Source organism: Mus pahari, chromosome 9 (assembly GCF_900095145.1).
Source record: "Mus pahari chromosome 9, PAHARI_EIJ_v1.1, whole genome shotgun sequence".
Lineage (NCBI taxonomy): Eukaryota > Metazoa > Chordata > Mammalia > Rodentia > Muridae > Mus > Mus pahari.
The window spans coordinates 81,028,845-81,042,578 of NC_034598.1; the positions used below are offsets into that span (position 1 = coordinate 81,028,845).

Genomic DNA, 13,734 nt, shown 5'->3' on the forward strand with positions numbered 1-13,734 from the left:
TTTTTTTGTTGTTGTTGTTTGTTTGTTTTTTTGTCTTTTTTGAGACAGGGTTTCTCTGTATAGCTCTGTCTGTCCTGGAACTCACTCTGTATACCAGGCTGCCCTCGAACTCAGAAATCCGCCTGCCTCTGCCTCCCAACTGCTGGGATTAAAGGTGTGCGCTACCTCGCCTGGCAAGATATTTTTCTTAAAAGTGAAATGAAAAGGCCTTTGTCTCATGTCCCCAGTCTCACACACTCAGAACTCAAGGATAGAATCCAAAGGAAACTGAGGCGAAGTTAGGCATCTCTCCTGTTTGCATAACATCTCACACAGTTCTGTAATTGTCTGTTTTCTCTGGATAAAGCTTCTTTGGTGTCTTCTTCATTTAGACCAGTGGTTCTCAACCTTTCTAATGCTGCAACCCTTAATACAGTTCTTTATGTGGTGGTGACTCCCAACATAAAATTATTTTCATTGCCACTTCATAATTGTAATTTTGCTTCTGTTTTGAATTGTAGTGTAAATATTTGCATTTCCCTAAGGTCTTAGGTAACCCCTGTAGAAGGATCATTCAACCCCCAAAGGGGTCACGATCTAAAGGTTGAGACTGACTGGTTGAGACAGCTAATGGAATGTTTCTCAGTGTTCATTTACTGTAATATTTCAGAGTGTTGACTTTGTGGTCAAATTCTTTATTCAGTCCCATCCCTCTGGCTGAGTGAATCTGTTGTATCATCTAGATAAGGGAATAACATTAATAATGATACATTGAGAATGCCCCATAGAATGCTCAGTGAGATAGTACAAGTCAGATACTTAAGGTTTTGTCACAGAGTTGGTTGTGTCAAAGTTGTCTGTAGCAAATGAGTCACTTATGCCAAACCCAAGTAAAACCTTTTCTGGAGCTTCTTTGTTTGCTAGACATACACATAACAGTAACAGGTATTGTCGAAGAGGGATAGTCCCTAAAATAACATTTTCTGGTTCTTTCAATTCTATACAGACCCTCCATTAGCAACAGCCAGAGCTCCAATGAAGAAAAATTAGCTCCTTTCACCTGCCCCTTGAACCAGTGGTTCATTTTGGCCCTTAAAAACATTTCCTCGGGCTGGAGAGATGGTTCAGCAGTTAAGAACAACGACTGCTCTTCCAGAGGTCCTGAGTTCAATTCCCAGTAACCACATGGTGGCTCATAACCATCTGTAATGGGATCTGGTGCCCTCTTCTGGTGTTTCTGAAGAGAGCAGTGGTGTACTCATATACATAAAATAAATAAATAAATCTTTTTTAAAAACAACAACAACAAAAAACCCTTTCCTTACCCTGACCCTCTGAGGACATCCACCATGGCACATGAGCACCCAAGATTTCAATCTTTTGCTGTTTCTGAGTAAACTAGAGTGTATTTAGAGAGTTTGTTTCTCTCTTCCCTAGTTTAGCTGGCAACTCTGTTGCTGGTTTTGTAGCTGTGTCTCTGACACTGATTGACAGACTGATATTCTTGTTCCTTTGGGTATCTCATTGAGTGGAATCAAGGCTTTAAAAAGATTTGTTTATTTTTTTGTGTGTGTATGGATGTTTTACATGAATGTCTGTTTACCAAGTGCATGCTTGGTGCCTGTGGAGGAAAGAAGAGAGTGTCGGATCCCCAAGAACTGGAGTTAGTTATGGACAGTTATGAACTGCCATGGTGGATGCTGGGAACCAAACCTTGGTCCTCTGCAAGAACACAAGTGCTCTTAACTGCTGAGCCATCTCTCTACTCCCTCAAAGTTTACTTATTTATTTTTAATAATTGTTATATATATATATATATATATATATATATATATATATATGAATGTTTTCCATGCATTCAAGAATGTGCTTATTGGATTCCCTTACACTGGAGTTACACATGATTGTTAGCCGACATATGGGATTCTGGAAATAAAAATCAGGTCCTCTGTAAGAGCAGTAAGTACTCCTAACCACTGAGCCATCTAAGTAGCCCCTTGAGGTTTCTTTTTAAACATGTTACCTAATTTTTACTATAGAAAAGGTAGGAAGAAGGTGAGAATTAACGTTTGCTACTGATCCAAGGTATGTTTCTCAATAGATTTTCATCTGATAGTAATAGTATGTTTCTGTTTAATGGAATTGGGGTGACTCGGTATTGCGTAACAAGCATTTTCTGGGGAGAAGCCACATACTTGTCTACTCACCCCAGGCATGGAACCCACAACAGACCAAAATACAGATACCATTAAAATCCAACTTGGTGAAGCAGTGAGCTTTATTGGAGCTGCAGGTGAGGAGTCACTTACAGGAGCAGGAATGACTCAAAGACAACCGAATCACCAAAGCCCACCCCCAGGACTGGTGACAGCTCACAAAGCTGGGAACCTGGAGCATGCTGCACAGCCTGCAAGCAGCTCAACAAGTTGGAGATAGTCCTTTCCAGGTGCCTCAGGTGGTTTAAACCTCTTCCAGACAGCTGGACTGGTTTCTGCTTCTCTGACAAGTCTGATCTCAAGATGTTCTTTGCAGCTTAGCTTGTCTGAGAGTCTTCTTTGTAGCTCAGCTTTGTCTGAGAGAGTCTCAGCTTTATTTCATTCTCTGGCAGGGAGGGGCCTAATGAATTTGATCAGTTTCAGGGACTTCCTGAAGATATTTTGAGTTGTTTATCTCCCTGATTAAAGAGCTTTCCTGCAGGGCAGAATGTTTCAGTCTTGGAGGAAACTGGTACACAACACTTGGGGCCAGGGTCAGGATCTATATCCCTTAACCTATGCTCTCCCTGCCCCCCCCTATAACTTACAGAAAGGTATATGCCTGGAACTCTTCTAAATGCTTCCTGGGTTTTGGTTTGGTTTGGTTTGGTTTGGTTTTGGTTTTTTGGTTTTTGGTTTTGAGATATAGTCTCACTATATAGACAATGCTGGTTCTCAAGAGATAAGCCGCGCGTGGTGGCACACGCCTTTAATCCCAGCACTCGGGAGGCAGAGGCAGGTGGATTTCTGAGTTCGAGGCCAGCCTGGTCTACAAAGTGAGTTCCAGGACNGGGAGGCAGAGGCAGGTGGATTTCTGAGTTCGAGGCCAGCCTGGTCTACAAAGTGAGTTCCAGGACAGCCAGGGCTATACAGAGAAACCCTATCTCGAAAAACCAAAAAAAAAAAAAAACAACAACAACAAAAAAAAAAAAAACTCAAGAGATTCTGGGGGCTGGAGAGATGGCTTAGCGGTTAAGAGCATTCGCTGCTCTTTCAGAGGTCCTGAGTTCAAATCTCAGCAACCACATGGTGGCTCACAACTATCTGTAACGAGATCTGATGCCCTCTTCTGGTGTGTCTAAAGACAGCAACAGTGTATTACATATAATAAATAAATCTTTAAAAATAAAAGAGAGAGAGAGATTCTGCCTCTGCTTTTGCTTCTGACCCTCTGTCCCTCTACTTCCCAAACATGGAATGAAAGGTATGTAGGAATCTCTCTACATAAATATAAGTATCCTGTTTTTAGGTGAGACAACTGAAGTACCCATGGTTTATAAATTGCCACAGATTATTTATCTAGTAAGAGTCAAGAGTTGGAATTTGAACCTAAACTTTGCTTCCAGAGTTACCTTATTTTAATTTTTTTATTTGTTGTGAGACAGGATCTTAACAAATGGCCCAGACTGGCCTTCAACCTCCTTAATTCTGAGAATACGAGGGTGTTATATCACTCCCATCATAAGATGCTTCTGTTTTTAATCACTGTAATCTCATTTTTCTTTAAAAAAAAAAAGAAAAGAAAACCGTCTCACTCTCGTATCTGGCATTGCCTAACATGTGAGTGAACTTGAGTTTTTAAAGAAATTTGAGTTTTGCTTGTAGTATCAAGCATGGTGGGTAATGTGCATATTAGTGCTAAATAAAGTAATGTGTATTATCTACAACATTACACATAATATTATAATAAATATATTTAGGTGTTCTTGGCTTTAAATAACTGTTTCACTGTAGGTCCTCTTAGCAGTTAACAATAGCCAGCACTGCCTGTTTTAGAATGGTTTACTTAAAGACAACAAAAATTTGGATTAAAAAATAGCTTAAGAAATCTATTTATAATTCTAAGTCCATTTTTCTTGCTGGTGCTCACTCAAAAAAATGTGTGTCTGTTTAGAGCTTTTTCCTTTTTGGATCTTTGTATTGCACGTGTGTTGATTGATTGGTGTTGGATGGCATTTTGCTGTAGCAGATCATACCATTCATTCCTCATAGGAAAGACCATGAAAAATTTGTGATAGAAGCTGGTACTCAGGTGTGATTTTGAATTTGATCCCAAAACTTTTGAAATATTAGTGCTCTTAAATTTTGATTCATTTCCTATTTCTTTCAGAATTCTCCACTTTACCAGTACTTACAGGATTTGGGACACACAGATTTTGAGATATGTTCTTCTTCATCACCAAAAACAGAAAAATGCTTGACAACAGAGGGACCTCAGCCGCCTCCCACCAGTGTCCTACAGAAAGTAAGAAGCATGCTCGTGCTTGTGGCTTTATCTGTCCTTCACCTTAATGATTACTGAAACTGTCTTCTAGGGGCAAAGACGGAGCTCAGTGATACAGTGCTTGCCTAGCAAGCACAAGGACCTGAGTTCAGTTTTCCCTCACATGAGATTTTTTTTTTTTTATTTCACAGATAGTATATATAGATCTGTGAGGGAAATGTAGGTCCTTAGTGCTTGTCTGGAATTTTTTGTGGGTAATTTATATGAAGTGAAATAAAAATGATTTGACGTATTTTAAGACATATTTTAAGTATTGAAATTATCTGGAGGACCAAAGAAATATACTAAAATCCTAGTTAGAACTTTGCTAGTAGTGTTTCTCTGACAAGTGCTGTGTTCATATAATCCTTCCACTGGGAGTTCCGGGGACTAAGCTCAGGTGCTCCTTCTTGGTAGCAAGGTGCTTTACTGGCTGAGGCATCCTGCCATCTTGGGGGTTCATTGTTGTTTTGGTGCTGTGGTTTAAATATGTCCCTTGTTTATACACACAGCCCTACAGAGTCTGGTGGAGTGGGGAGAGTCTTAGTTAGGGTTGCCATTGCTCTGAAGAGATACCATGACCAAGATAACTCTTATAAAGGAAAACATTTAATTGGGGCTGGCTTACAGTTTCAGAGGTTTAGTGCACTATCACCATGGCAAAAAGCATGGCAGCATGAAGGCAGACATGGTTTTGGATAAACTGAGAGTTCGACATCTTGATCTGAAGGCGGTCAGGAAGGGACTTTCTTCCACCGGGAGCCAGGAGAGGGTCTTCTGCACTGGGTAGAGCTTGAGCACTAGGAGCCCTCAGAGCCTGCCTACACGATGACACACTTCCTCCAACAAGACCACACCTATTCCAGCAAGGACACACCTCCTAAGAGTGCCACTTCCCATGGGGCAAGCATATTCAAACCACCTCAGGGAGATTATGTAAACTTACATATAAAAATGTATCATAGTTAAGTGCCATTGTGTGACAATGTGCCAAGATGTTGCTGCTGATCTATAAGCCCTGGTCCCTAGCCACTCTCCCAAGTACCCTCAACCCAGAAGAACATGATATGATCCCCAGAAACACAGAAGGCAAGCCAAAGGCTTAACCGTAGGATCCTGGCTCAACTGGTAGCATCTGCTTCAGTGACCTGAATGCCAGGGCACAGACTCAGCCCATGAGACCTGTGCAAGATCAGCAAATGTCTATCCCAACTTCTGGCCCATGCTCAAGAGCTCTGTCTTACAAGTTGTTTGGAATTGAATATGTTTTCAGAAGAGGTTGGGAGAGACTAATCACAGATTGAAAACTGGACTGAACATTTACTATCTTGTGTTAAGTTTGTCAATAAGGACTCCATTCTTGCATAAAGAAATACTCTATTAATCACCAAAGCAAATGAACACACTTAAGGAGTCAGCACATCTTCTAAGCTTCCTTAAATCTCTCCTTGAGTCATAGTTGCCCTAGCTCAGAGCACCTTAATCTTTATCTACTCATGACCTCTTTTTGTTCAAGAAATGTTTGTGCAGCCCTAGGTATCTAGGTATATAGAACAGGTATACAAATCAAATGGTTTCTGATAATAAATCATAACAAAATTTATTTCAGAACAAGTATTTGTATGCCTATGGTTTGACCATGTGTTAAAATCAAAAGCTATGGGGCATAGTGTCACACACCTTCAATCCTAGTACCCAGGAGGTAGAGGCAGGTGGGTATCTGAGGCCAGCCTAGTCCACAGAGGGTATTTCAGGCCAGCCAGGGCTATGTAATAGAAAGACCCTGTCTCAGAGAGGGCTGGGGGTGGGCAGGCAGACAGAAGCCAGCTTATGAATCCATGAGATTGCCGTGCTGGTTTATTTTTACATGAAGAGGTTGATCTTCACCGAATGTTTGATCCTGTAGCATGTAGAACATAGTCAACTTTTTTCAGAATTTGTTGATATTTTGATTCTATGACTGTCAATGCTAACAATACCTTTTTGCACAAAAAAAAATACTATGTGATTAAGTACATTTCAAAAGGTTTAGAAGTCCTGACCTGATTGCAAACACAAATCATTTAGAAAAGAACCGTAAGAAAATATGTAGTCTTTGTTTTCTGTAATGACCATCATGCTTAAGCATGCAAGAATCAAAAAGGATAACTTTGGATTGTATAGTCAGAATGAGTTGCTAGTAAGTTTGTGAAATATTACAGAATGCTTTCATTTCATTGCTGCGATCTATCTGCCCTTGCTTCTTTATGAAGTTCTCTAAAGCAGCAGTTTTGTCCATTCGTCTTTGTCTCCGTGGCTATTTGCAGTGCCCGGGACCTAGAGCCAGTAAACACTTAAAAATATACTGCCATGCTCAGGGAATGGGGCTGGTAAGGTAAATTACATATTTAATTAGCTTGTTAATAAAACTTTTGATATGGCAGGGTTTTTTTCATGGATTTTTTTTATTATTATTTTCTTTATTTACATTACAAATGCTATCCCGAAAGTTCCCTATACCCCCCCCACCCTTGCTCCCCTACCCACCCACTCCCACTACTTGGCCCAGGCCTTCCCTTGTGCTGGGTCATATAAAGTTTGCAAGACCAAGGGGCCTCTCTTCCCAGTGATGACCGATTAGGCCATCTTCTGCTACATATGCAGCTAGAGACACAAGCTCAGGGGGTACTGGTTAGTCCATATTGTTGTTCTACCTACAGGGTTGCAGCCCCCTTCAGCTCCTTGGGTACTTTCTCTAGCTCCTCCATTGGGGACCCTGTGTTCCATCCAATAGCTGGCTGTGAGCATCTATGTGGCAGTTTTTATAAAATGATTAAAATATCTTTCTGCTTTAGCATTTTATAACCAAATTTTACTAGTATTGAAAATGTGGATCATACCAAATTTCATTCTGAAATAAATATAATTATCATGTTGACACAGATAGCCTTTAAAACTTCCATGGTAAATGGGCTACATCATAGAGACTTTTTTTATTATCAGATTTACAGCTTTCATTTCAATCTATTGAATTAAACTTTTAGTTAGGGACCCAGGAGTGTAATGCGAGTACAGTTCTAGGTCATTCTATTGTACACTAGAAGCAGGAATAGGTGAGGGGCTGTAACACACTGACTGAATAATCACCTACATGAGGGGTTTTCTCTTTTTCTGATAAAAAGCCCAATTACTTAGAGGTAAGTTGTTTAGTTTTTCTGCCTTTTGAGTGTACTTAATTAATAATCCTATGCAATGTTATTCATAATCTTTAGCAAGGCATCCTGTTGAAACTGAAAGAAACCATCAAGAGTTGGACTTTTTCTTCTCAGCACAGTAAGAAAGATGACTTACTCCACAAGTTGGTGAGTATTGCTTCGCTTTGCTTCATTTTGTTCCTCTCCATGGTCCCAAGTAATTAGGAGAGAACTGAGGGACCAGAATCTGTTTTGCTGCTGATTTTGATATGATTGGTCTTTATGATTGGAATTTCTATCTACAATAACAGGGAGCTTTAAACAGGGCTGGCTGTATTGTTCACATTTCTTATAAAAGGTAGCCAGTGTCCTGGTACTTTGTGCTGCCTTGTTTGTTAGACAGCTAATTTACGCTCATCTTCCTAAGATTCCTCTTAGGGAGGAAGGAAATGAATACAGGGATTGGTACATTCAGTTCAGTCCTGGAGGACTGATAAATCACATCCTCCCAGGATCAGTACAGATGGCTTTGCTGGTTCCTGTAAAACTCCCTCCCTCCCTACCTCCCTCCTTCTCTCTGTCTTTGTCTCCCCTGTAATGTATCTGCTGCTTAGCCAAACCCCTAAAAGGCACAGTTAGCCTTACAACTTACCAGTGTAAATCCATCTGGTATACACAAAACATTCAGCTTGCTCAGTCCTCTTGGTCCTCGGAGATGTGATTAACTTACAGGCAAGCGGATGTTAGGTTTCTCTGCTGCCCTGTGACCCTAAGAAGTATGGTTCTTATTAAATTAACTTTTGGAACGCAGTCATTTACAAAGCCTTCACATTTTGATTGGATACACCAAACCAGGTCATAAGATTTGATCTATTTACCAGGGAGAGAAAACTAAGGATTAGACAGCTTGCCCTGCTAACTTATTAAGTGAATTGTCCAAGAATGTTCCTTCAGCAAGGGAATGACAGGGGGAGAATTTGAACCTAGAGTTCCTCCGTCCAAAGCCTGTGCTCTTTCCAGTAAAACACACTGCTTCTCTAGTTTGAGCATTGATGCCATTCTTCTTTTTTTTTTTTTTTTTTTTTTTGGTTTTGGGTTTTTCGAGACAGGGTTTCTCTGTGTAGTCCTGGAACTCACTGTGTAGACCAGGCTGACTCGAACTCAGAAATCCGCCTGCCTCTGCCTCCCAAGTGCTGGGATTAAAGGCATGCGCCACCACGCCCGGCATTGATGCCACTCTTAAAAACTGGTATTATCCTGTTACCATAGCATCAGCTTAGCAATCACTTCAGCACTGCGTCTGCACAACTTAACCCTAACCAGCTTTGCCTGTCCATAGTTCTATCTGCGAATCCATCCTTTCAACTCCTTTATCCTGGGGGTTGTATTTGTGCTGTTATTCTGTGGTGGAACTCTTTCCTATTTCCTCTCAATCTCTGTCAATCTTTTCAATAAGCAATCCTAGCTTTTCTGAACACTTCATCAAATTGGGTCTTTCTTTACCAGCCTGGTAACAATTTGGTAATTGTTACTGGGTAAGTTTGGTAAGTTTTATGCTATGTTACATAAACATAACACGTTTGGGCAATTGGGGTTTTTGTCTTTTGTTTTTTTGGTTTTTTGGTTTTTTTTTTTGGTTTGGGCGTGTTTGCTTGTTTGTTTTGTCTCTCAAATTATTTCATCTGTGGTAACATAATATTTTCTGTAGATCCTGGTCTTCATGCTTTGCAGATGTCAATTATTTAATCCAGTGAAATAGGTACAGCTGTTACCCCTCTGCAGATGAAGACCGCGGCCCTGAGATGTTATTAACTTGCTTGAGTTATGGAGCCAAGACCCAGGCCTGGGTATTCAGGTCTTGGCTCTCAGGCTTTTTGAAATTGAGCCAGTGTAATGGGATCCCACCAGCAGTGCAAAGCTCCCAGTTATACCAGTGGCCACTGGGTGCTAAGTGATAGTTAGTTAAAATTAAGTTCTGGTATGCTGGAAAACAGTAGGCTGCCCAAAAATACCATTAATACACTATATATTTCACAAAACTATAGGGATTTTAGTACGTTTCACTATATAGAAATGATAAATATTTGAGAAGAAAAATGTTTGACCTGATGTAAGTGCCCCACAGTATATATGTACCAAAACTTACATGGTACCCCACTAATATAATTTTATGTTGTTTTGTTTTACTTTGCTTCTGTTTTTGTTTTGTTTTTGTTTTACTTTGTAGCCCAGGATAGCTCCCTAAATAGTCCACCATCTTCTGATATGTGTCTATTGTCTTCTTCCAACTGCCCAGTTGCTGAAATTTTAAGCACAAGTCACCATGCCCTGCTAGTTTTATGTTCCTATATATTACTTAAACAAACAAGGGCAATTAAGATGACTCATGGGGTAAAGACAGTTGCTGCGAAGCCTAGTGATCTGAGGTTGAACCTAGGATCCACACAGTAGAAGGAAACTGACTTCCTATGGGCTGTCTTCTGATCTCCATGTGTACCCACACACATACTCTAAATACAAAACTAATACACCTAATTTAAAAATGTGTAAATAAACAAAAAATAACTACCAAAGACTGAAGCTTTGAAAGGAGAATTCTGGAAAGTTACTCAGTCTCCCTCAGTGCACTTCCCAGGCTTCTGTGAGGGCTAGCCTGCTCTTCAAAGGCTGCAGGCTACTGTGAGGGCTAGCCTGCTCTACAAAGGCTACAGGCTACTGTGAGGGCTAGCCTGCTCTACAAAGGCTGCAGGCTACTGTGAGAGCTAGCCTGCTCTTCAAAGGCTGCTGCCTCACCTCTCACCCTCTGCCGTGCTGGACAGCAGAGTCCACTCTTTCGAACTAAAAATCCTTCTCCTTCCAGCCACTCTGGTCACTTCTGTTCATGCTTAAGGCAAGTTCAGCTTTTCCCTCTTTTTCTCTGACTTGAAATTTAGTGCTTCTATGTCATTTTCATAACTGCCTCTGTACCCTGATACACACTATTATTGTAACCATTTACTTTCAGTTTTTCTCAAAGCCTTAAGTGTAGACACTCCCAAGCTATGGGGTGTGCCCTGTGGCAGAGCATTTGGCATGCCTGAGGCGTGCTCTTTAATACTAATGAAGGAGACTTGTAAGCCTTTTTCACTTGTTGTCTTCAGTGTCTGAGTATCCATTTTTAGAAAGCCCTGATCCCTCTGATAAAGTGTATTAGTTACATTTCTTTTGCTGTCACAGAATCATGACCAAGGCAATTTATTAAAGAAAGCATTTATTTTGTCTTATGGTTTTAGAGGGTTAGTGTCCATGATAGCTCTCACATTTTTAACCGTTAGGCAGGAGACATAAAGCACGGTGAAAATGGCCCAAGTGTTTGGAAACCTCAAAGCACATCTGGTTACACACCTCACTGAGCAAGGTTACACCTCCTACCCCTTTCCAGCCAGCTCCACCGACTAGGGACCAAGATTTCAAATGGGAGCCTATGGGGACTGTTCTCATTCAGATCACCACACTGCCTCAATGTTACGGTATCATATCGAGTCAGCATCTTTTGTATTATATTTTCTATGTATATTATATTTCACTTATACACCAGTAATTTAACTAGAATGTATTCTCTTTATTTATTTAGTCTATTTATAAATAGACTAAGTTTATTAATTGGTAATTTCTTTATATCTCATTACTATACATTTATTTTTCATATTTCATAGCTTAATAATGTCCACATCAATCTTTATTGTTTTATATTTACAGTGAAAAAAAAAACCCACACCTGTCACACTAAGGAGAAATTGGGTTGTTGTTTCTTCTTGGATGCTACTTTAAAAATAAATACCTATCCTAGAACTATACCAAACTCAGCATTTAACGAAGTATTATATATGTATTAATTCTTCTCGTCCTGTGTTTTGATGGCAAGGACACCGGGTTTCGACTGGACTCGCTTCATGCCATCCTGCAACAGGAAGTCCTGCTACAGGAGGATGTGGAGCTGATCGAGCTGCTTGATCCCAGCATCCTGTCTGCAGGGCAACCCCAACAGGAAAATGGACACCTTCCAACACTCTGCTCCCTGGCAACCCCTAATATTTGGTAATGTCCAGAAAACATTTCTCTTTTGACTGCCTACAAATAGAGTATCATCAGAAGAAATCTATTATAATATTCTCTATTGTCAAGGCCTCATGAATAGTCCTTGTTTATGTTTAGAATTACAACAAATATAGCGATACACAAGACATAAAAATAAACCAAAAATTTAAAAAAAAAAGTGCTGGAAAATAGTTATAATGTATTTATCCAACTCAGAAAAATTAGTTCTGTATTTTAGCAACTCAACAATTAGGGATAAATTCCTCAAAGTATCAATACAACAATGCATTGTACATGTTAGCCCCGGCCAGATGATGTCATACAGATGCTGAAGGTTGAGAGATGGGAAAAGCATCAAGTACTAGAATAATGGCTGAGAAGAGATCGGAACTGATAGCTAATGACTTGAACTGTTCTAAAGCTTACTTGGGAAGCTGGGCCGGGAGGATCACAGGGTCCCAGGAGTTAGGGATCAGCCGGGGCAATACTGCAAAGACCTTGTTTCAAAAGGAAAAAAAACACAGTCGAACTCCTGGAAACTTTCAGCTACTGGAAAATGGGTCTAATGCAAAAGTCCGAGATCATAATCTGTCTTAAAATAGTCTTTTCCAAAAGGAAATGACAAATACTACACGATTTTATATATAAGCATACATGTGTGGGAACTGTGATGTCCTTCTATGCACTTACCATGTTTGACAGAAGGGAGGAACGACCAAGGAATGGACAGAGTTAGTGCTCACACACTTCAGGTTCCATAAGTCGATACACTAACTGTCCTGTGTGCTGAGTTTCTTTCCTGTCACATTGTCTTGGATAACCAAAATATGTTTCTAAGCCAGCAGTCACTGAAATAGCATCATGAGGAAATAAACATTTTTTTTCTCTTTAAAAATAGAATAATTTCCCTGGCATGGTGGTATATACCTAGATACAACCACAAGTCTGATTATAGTCTAGGTTACTAAGATACTTGCTTGACCCGAAATGTTCAAGACCATTCTAGACAACACAGTGAAGACCTTGTCTCCAAAAGACCCACAAAAATAGGTATTTATATGCATATTATATAATAAATGAATTTAAAGATCTGTAAAGAATGAACCAAAGATTCTAAACATTTATGGGGCTTGAGAGAAAGCTCATTTCCTAATGTTTGCCATGCAAGTTCAAGCCCAGAACTCACCACACTTTTTTTCAAAAAGCTTGGTACGGTAGCATATGCTTGTGATATACCAGTGCTGGGGAGGCAAAGACAGGAGCTCGCTGGCTCTCACTGGACAGCCCAGCTTCACCTATTTGGAAAGATTAAAAACAAAATACAAAATGGGTTGCTTGAGATGTTGCATGCCTGTAATCTGAGCACTCAGGAGTCAGAGTCCTGGATCTCTCTGAGTCTGAGGCAAGCTTGGTCTACAGAGCATGTACCAGGCCAGCTAGGGTTACACAGAGAAATCATGTCTCAGAAAAACACACAAGAGTGAAGAATGACAACAATAAAACCAAGGTGAGTAGCTCCTGAAGAATGGCACTTAAAGTTGACCTCTGGCCTCCCATGCATACACATAGACATGTGCACATGCAGATTTTAAATATTAGCTACAATGGTATTTAATCTATAAAGGTAACTGGCAGAGCAACTATGAGATTTTGTACTTGCTTTTATAGTTTGCTGTTGTCTTCATTACTCTTCTATTGCTGAGGAGATACCATGACCAGGGCAACTTATAAAAAACAGTATTTATTTGGGCCTTGCTTACAGTTTTAGAGGGTTGGTTTATGATGATCATGGCCAGAAACCGACAGGCATGGGGCTGGAGCAGTAGCGGAGAGCTTTACATCCCAACAGTAAGACAATGAGAAAGAGAAACCTCAAAGCCCATCCCCAGGGACATTCTTCCTCCAACAAGGCCACACCCACTTCAATAAAGCCATGCTTCCTAAAACTTCTTCTCAATAGTTCCACTCCCTAGTGACTAACCATCCA

General features: G+C 40.3%; 1 protein-coding gene across 5 annotated transcripts in view; it reads left to right on the forward strand.

Annotated features, from left to right (window-relative positions):
* The window catches only part of Vezt (vezatin, adherens junctions transmembrane protein), a 69,819-nt gene that overhangs the window by 25,831 nt on the left and 30,254 nt on the right, over positions 1 to 13,734 (forward strand). For 4 of the 5 annotated variants that reach the window (XM_021204843.2, XM_021204844.2, XM_029542357.1 and 1 more), the window contains exons 2-4: positions 4,345 to 4,479; positions 7,749 to 7,838; positions 11,575 to 11,747. In XM_021204843.2, the coding sequence (XP_021060502.1) occupies positions 4,345 to 4,479; positions 7,749 to 7,838; positions 11,575 to 11,747 (398 nt within the window). Of the gene's footprint in view, positions 1 to 4,344; positions 4,480 to 7,748; positions 7,839 to 11,574; positions 11,748 to 13,734 lie in introns of those variants that run through there. The other variant, XM_029542359.1, reaches the window with a different exon arrangement.